This window comes from Mustela lutreola, chromosome 18 (assembly GCF_030435805.1).
Source record: "Mustela lutreola isolate mMusLut2 chromosome 18, mMusLut2.pri, whole genome shotgun sequence".
Taxonomy (NCBI): domain Eukaryota; kingdom Metazoa; phylum Chordata; class Mammalia; order Carnivora; family Mustelidae; genus Mustela; species Mustela lutreola.
Window position 1 is genome coordinate 23,780,398 of NC_081307.1, and position 6,762 is coordinate 23,787,159.

At 42.5% G+C, this 6,762-nt stretch overlaps 1 protein-coding gene across 1 annotated transcript in view; it reads left to right on the top strand.

The window, feature by feature from the left end:
* The window catches only part of LONRF1 (LON peptidase N-terminal domain and ring finger 1), a 37,544-nt gene extending 31,865 nt beyond the window's left edge, over positions 1 to 5,679 (top strand). Inside the window, exons 11-12 of the mRNA XM_059155877.1 lie at positions 1,894 to 2,046; positions 4,359 to 5,679. Of these exons, the coding sequence (XP_059011860.1) occupies positions 1,894 to 2,046; positions 4,359 to 4,517 (312 nt within the window). The 3' untranslated portion in view covers positions 4,518 to 5,679. The remainder of the gene's footprint in view (positions 1 to 1,893; positions 2,047 to 4,358) is intronic.
* The last annotated feature ends 1,083 nt before the right edge of the window (positions 5,680 to 6,762 follow it).

The window sequence follows — 6,762 nt, forward strand, 5'->3', positions numbered from 1 at the left end:
GTAAAAAAAAAAAGTTAATTTGCCTAAGATCTTAGAGGCAGAGTCCTAAAACTGAAAGCAAGCTTTCTGGCCCCTGAGTGCTCTGCTTTCATATGCGGTACTGCCTCTCTGGTGAACTCGATTAGTCTGATATTGCCTGTCCTAGCTTATTTAAAGATCCATGGGGACACGACACTTCTTTTCTGGTGGCCTATGGCACATATTTCCCTTCCCCTTCCCCATCACCTCGAAAGGAGTTGAAATTCTGAGCTGATTGATAACGTCTGTGCCTTGATAACCAGACACACTTGGTTAACGGAATCATGTGCTAAAGGCAATATTCCTTGTAAAAGTTTTAGCTTTTTGCAAGTTTACATCTTCACATTTGGATTTGATGACAAAATCCCTTGAGTATATAGCTAAGCCTGTGACTGTCGATACGGGGCAAGAGAATAGCATATTGAAAGCATTATGGATTTGAGGTTTAGAGACAGTTCTCTGTCTTTGTAGTCTTAGGAATGTCTCATAATTTTTCCTCCTCCTAAGGCCTCATCCCCATAATGATTTGTTGTCTTCTTTGGAAGAGCTTCTCAAGTTTGTTTTTTACAGCAAATCCTTTTCTTTTTTCCCTTAGTGTAGTGATTCTGTTTTCTGACATCTACAGAAGACTTCAAGTTCTACTCGCTTTTAGCCAGCTCCGTTTTCCATCTCAGGCACTCACCTTTTTGTCATTGTTTTCTCCAGCGCGTGGTTTCCTTGAATTTTAGCAGGGTGCAAAGTAGCAGTTTTCTTTAATACTTTTAACAAGTCACAAGTTTGTTTCCAGCTCCTGTCAAGACCAATGTGTGTTAGCAGGGGACTGAACCTTCTGTCATCATTCCAAGACCAGAATTCAATTGTATGGTTCCTCTGTCTTTTTATTAACAAAATTTACCAGCTTAATCATTTTTAAGTCTGTAGTTCAATGGCATTAAGTACATTCACACTGTGCAAAAAGCAGGTGATTTTTAATTTTTCATTTCCGGTCTTTCAAAAATAAAAAGTATATTGTTTTTATAGTGAGTCACTCTAAAAGTATCAAAGGCTGAGTCAGGCCTGGTGTTTGTTCGGAGGACTTAATGTATGTGAAGTGGAGCACTCCCTGGCACGGAGTGAGTGGGCTAGAAGCGTGTGCCGAAGAAATCAATGCAGGATGGATGAGTTAATGCTCTATTTTTTATCCTGGGTTCTGTGAGGCTACTCCTTCTGGATCTTAGGTTGCAAGGCGGATGCGTTGAATTTCGTGTTGTCTGCAGGATGCAAGGAGGGATGATGGAGGTAGCCCAGCCTTGGCCTTCAGAGGAAGCACTTCATCTTGGCATAATTTATTCTCTCTTTTCTGATATACTGGTTTTAGTTTCTTGTTATTACCCAGTTCTTTGGTAAAAAGGTGTCCTCATGGTTGTCCTCCATCCCGTTCCTGGGTTCTGCTATGGTAGCTCTGCCTAAAACTTTCCCCCCTGGTCTTCCCTTTTATTGTTCCACTATTTTCAAGGGCCATTAATCCATAAAGCCGAAAAGGAATGCTAAATTTGCATAGCCCTTTATCCAAGCACTCACCCTCAGGAGTCCCGCTCCCACCTGGAAGCTGTCGGGAGGGTTCCACAGTATTGTGGACAAGTGGGGTGGCCCTCCACTGGTGCTTCTTCCGTCTGGCCGTGGGCAGCACGTGAAGCAGAAATGCATAATATATATATGTGATATATATTTTTTATATACATATATATACATATATATTGCAGAGTACTCTGATCCAGCGCTGGAATAGGTATTGCCTCTTTCTAAATTCTTACTATTTTCTCATTTCTGTAGGGTTAGTGATAAGGGACCGGAAGACTAGACACAAGTCTTAACTGACTGTTGTGTTGTTTCTAGGTTGAGGATGAGGAGGACATCAAGAACCTCAGACAGCTTCATGATCTGGTCTACTCACAAGCCTGCAGCTGGTTTCAGAATTTAAGGGACAGATTTCGAAGCCAGATTCTTCAGCACTTTGGCTCAATGCCTGGGACGGAGGAGAACCTGCAGGTGGGACGGCCTGGGCATCGTTTCCAAAAGTCTTCTTTAAATAAACTCACAGTAGTGGATTTTTAAGTTCTGTTTTCCTTTTGCACAGCATTTCCTTGTCCCTGCTGTCTTTCAAGTCATGACCCTGTTCTCCTTTGATGTCCACTACAGTTTGCTCACGGATGGGCAAGGACAGAGTGGTTACCTGAGGTAGCTGTAGCTGTGAGTGCGTAGAACAAAGCCCTTCACAGGGGATTTGCTTGAAGGAGGCATAAGGAGTGGAAGGTAGAATATTCTGGTAAAATGGTACCCACCTAGTACGTTGTGATTAAGAGACCTTGTCAGCCTTGGAGCCAGTCAGCTCTTCTGTGACAGCTGGGTTTTGTGTCTCTTCACATTTAACACTTCACTCCTCAAGAAACTTTCGTTCTGATGGTCTTGCTCAAGTACTTAAGGTTTATGTTTAACTTTAATGTATAGAAGGCACTTTCTGTGCAAGCCGATCAGTGCAGTCGGCACTGTAAGACGCACAAAAAGAGGTATCCTCATTCTGGAAAATCTGATGACAGATCCATCAAAACACTAACTTTTAGACCTAAGCATTTTGAATTGATTAAAATGTTGATGGTCAGAGGGTAGTAGATTTCATAATAGAATGTCTAGAAAGAGATGAAGAGGAAGAGAGACTAGATCCCAGTGTGATGGACACTGCCTCTCATTCTGGTTTTCAAAGGCTCGCCTAAGTCTGTCTGAATCCCAGTTGAATCCTTCACCTGAACTTCTAACACCGGACCATCTTCTTTGAACTGAGTATCCCTCTGTGTCCCAGCAGTTGCCACACATTTGTTTTATCGTGGCTACCTGACTCTGATTAGCTGGGACAGAATGGCCTTTGATAATCGTCAAATTGAACAAGTAGATTTTAAATGTAAAAATCCAACCTTGCCTTCACACCCTTCCCTTTTATTATCCAGTCCTCTAGCACTGCTTTCTGGTCGTATTGTCGGGAGTCAGGACTCCGTCAGGAAAACAAAAGCGGCCGCGCTGTATGATCCAGGCGGGAGGGGTTTACTGTCGGACGTAGAGTTGACACAGCTGTTGGCAGAGCTGGAGGAGTGAAGATTAGGGACCTCACGGGTGGGAGACAGGGGACCTGCCACCATAGATCTCAGCCTGACGCAGTGAAGCACCATCTTCTCAAGAACTTGCAGGAAGTTTTTGTAATTCTTAGGAAGACCAGGGAGGTACCCACCAGTATCAGTCTGTAGCAGGTGGCTGCTAAAAATTCTCTGGAATGCTCCTGCGGATCTGCCAACACTTTGCAACAGTCTCAGGAGAACAATGGTTTCTTCTTTTCCAACTTCCACATCTCACCGAAGTGTGCCTCTCCTTCGCCAAGTCTAACCCAGAACCATGTGAGGGAACGGATTCTGGGAAACATTTCCAACCCCCTGAAATGCGAGGAGAAGGAGGTAGTGATGCTGAGCTGAGCAGAGATAGTCCACGAACACAGCAACTTCAGTGTGATTCCAGGAGATTCTAGAGGGAGCACCTTTTGCCATTCTGAAACCTTGGGTTTCAGGTTCAATAAGAAGCAAGCCCATGTGCAACAGAAGTGCCTTAAAAATTCTTGTGTACAAATTCCAAGTTCTTCCAGTAGCTCGCAGACAGCCCTTGCAACACACCAGAGCAGCATCCGAAGGACTTCTTTGCTGGAAATGTTTATTTTTTAAACAAAGCTAGAGGCGGAGACCTTTTCGTATCTTGCCTAGGATTCCACAGTTCTTTGCAGACATTTTTAAATATCCACTTAACGTTTTAGATATGTATTTTAAGAAAGTAGTTCTGAGGACAGTTTGTCCCCGTGGCACATCTGGTGTGTCGCTGTCTTTGACAGCTCGTCTCCTCTTTCCCTGGCTACTCCATGTGTGTCTTTCCCATTGAAGACCTCACCCCTCATGCAATTCGAGAGAACTTTTCACTGCCGCCGCTGGCGTCTTAGTGGAGAGAGGTCAGACCTGCTGCTGAACAGGACACCAGGCACAGGACGGTCCCCAGAGGTCCGCAGCCTGAAGCAGAGAGACCCTGGCGCAAGGCAGCGCGGGGCCAAGGAGAGAGGGCCGGCCCTGGCGTCAGGTCTGGGTTTTAGTCTGGTGTCCCCTTGCCCCTTTCATTCGGGCATAAGAGCCTTCCTTACCTGCCTGTTAGAAGAATTTGAGAGACACTCTTGGACACATAGTAAAGCACTCAGTGACCAGTGGCTTGTTGGTTTGTTACTGCTTTTGTCCCAGAGATGTGCCTTGTATTAACACTATGAACTTGATCGTTTTTAGGCAACCCCTAACGGACCGGCTTGGTGTTGGTGGCTGCTGGCCGTTCTCCCTGTAGATCCCCGGTACCAGCTGTCTGTCTTGTCGATGAAGTCTTTGAAAGAACGGTTGACAAAGATACAGCATATACTGACCTATTTTTCTAGAGACCAATCTAAGTAAACTGACTGCTTGGATCTTCCTTTAAAGTTACCCTGATCTGGCTGTGCCAACGGCCGGATTGTCTGCTGCCTTTTGCACATCCAGTGCTGGTTTGAGAAATGTAAGGAAACCTTTTTTTTTTCCCCTTCCTTCAACCTCCTGAATCATGTGGTTCTGCAAATCAATACCTTCAAGTAGGACGGAGACCACTAAGAACTTGCACAGAAAAACACGCACTGAATGTGTGTCAGACCTCTACATTGTCATGAAGTTGCACTATGTACCATATTCTAAAACGAAATGAGAACCGTGTGTATGTGGGGTGTGTGTGTGTGTGCGCGCGCGTGTGTGCATTTTCTCTGGCTTTAAAATTTTAAAAGAAAAAAAAAAAGCCATAGAGAGCAGACCTTGCTGAGGGTTGGTTATTGCCCGAGTTTACAACAGCAGTGAGACAAGTTTTTGCGAGTTGAATTCGCCTCAGATGTATCTGTCCTAAATGCTTCTATTTGCACAAGTCTGTAAGCTACGATATTGAGTATCTCTCTCGGTTGGAAATCCTGCTCTTGCTGAACTGTCTTGACCACTGACTATGACACAGTTCCTTATTTATATAAATACTTGCGTCCTAGAGGCCGGCAGGCTGGGGATGCAGAATCTAGAGCCAGTTTTCAGGAACAATTGCAAACCTGCCATGGTACTGTGCATCTATTCATAAAACACTCAAAACTGTGAAAATATGGTTTACATTTAACTGTACATAAAGGTAAATGGAGAACTCAACTCAGTACCAGTTAGTTTGTACATTTTAGGGGGCTTTTCACATTAACTGCCCATCTATATAATTTATAGTTTGACATGATGTGTTTAAAAGAATTACATAGGATACATGCATTAAGGATCTGGGGGAGGAGGAGAAGCTTAATGTAGAACTAAGCTTTTAAAGTATGTTTTATTTTTTAATTCTGGTCTTGGTGCAAATGTTAGTTATGCCTTATTCATATCACAATTAGATCACCATGCTGTGACATGGTTTATATTCTTGCTGCCCTAGATACTTTTGTAATTATTTGTTGCAAACTTGTGACTGTCCCTATTAACTTTCTTTTATGTAAGTACTTTGTAAAAGTTTCTTAAACTTTTGCTTTTGCTTATTTAATTTTGAATAAAAGCTAAATTCATAATACTTTTTTTCTTATATTTTAGGTCAGTGTCCTAAAGATCAGATGAGTTTTGCTTATTGTTTTGTGACATGAGAAGCTTATAGCCTTCAAAATACTTCTTTTGATCATATTTGACTAAATAATCCAGTGTCTGAAGGTGGCTTTAGACCCTAAAACAAACCTTTAAAGTACCATTTTTCAACATTTAGAATTAGGGTAAAGACATGATTCTTCACATTACCCCCACTGGAGATTCCTAGATTAAACACCAGGCCCCAAGTTCCCGGGTAGGATTTTCCAAATATAGATAAGTCTTTGAACAGCAAATATTCTTATAAAAAATATATTCACAAATGACTGTCTAGTGAACTCTCCTTTGCTCCCACAATTATGCTAATTTGTGCTAATTAGCTAATTTATGCTAATTAAGGATTTGTCAAAAGAGTGGGCCATTCCCCAAAAGTACCTTACTGGTAGTTCTGGAGTGGTAAACTTTCTTATAATAAACTATTGAATGCCTGTCGAGTAGTGTCCAGGTAGTAATACACATGCAGATTTTACCTGTAGTTCTCAAAATATGTAGGAGAAAGAAGTAGGATTTACCTGATGCTGAATCTACGGCTGATTAAGTGCACACACAAATGGGCATGAAAGGATCTCTGTCTGCATGTACATACTACATGTACATACATACATGTACATGGGAATTCATGAGTTTTATCATTTGACCCTAATTTTGTGATGAATGTTGTTATTATATCTATAGATTTTCTTAGAACCCTGGACAGTTATGTTCATCCTGTACCTTACGAACCATTTATCCAGAAAGGGAAACAAAGACCTGATCGATTTCTTACCCTCATCACTTGACATGACTGTACATTCACTTTTGAACATTTCAAGTCCAAGTAGCTAGTTGCTGCTCTTCCCTAAATACGCCCACCTCCACATGCCCATATTTTCCTGTTCTTCAAGGAACCCAGACGCCTTCGCTCAAATAGAACTCTGAACTCCATAGCACTTTCCTTGTACTTTGCTGATGGCACTGATGGGGGGAGGTAACTGAATCGTGCATAAACCCTCTCAGGAGTATTATGACTGGTGTC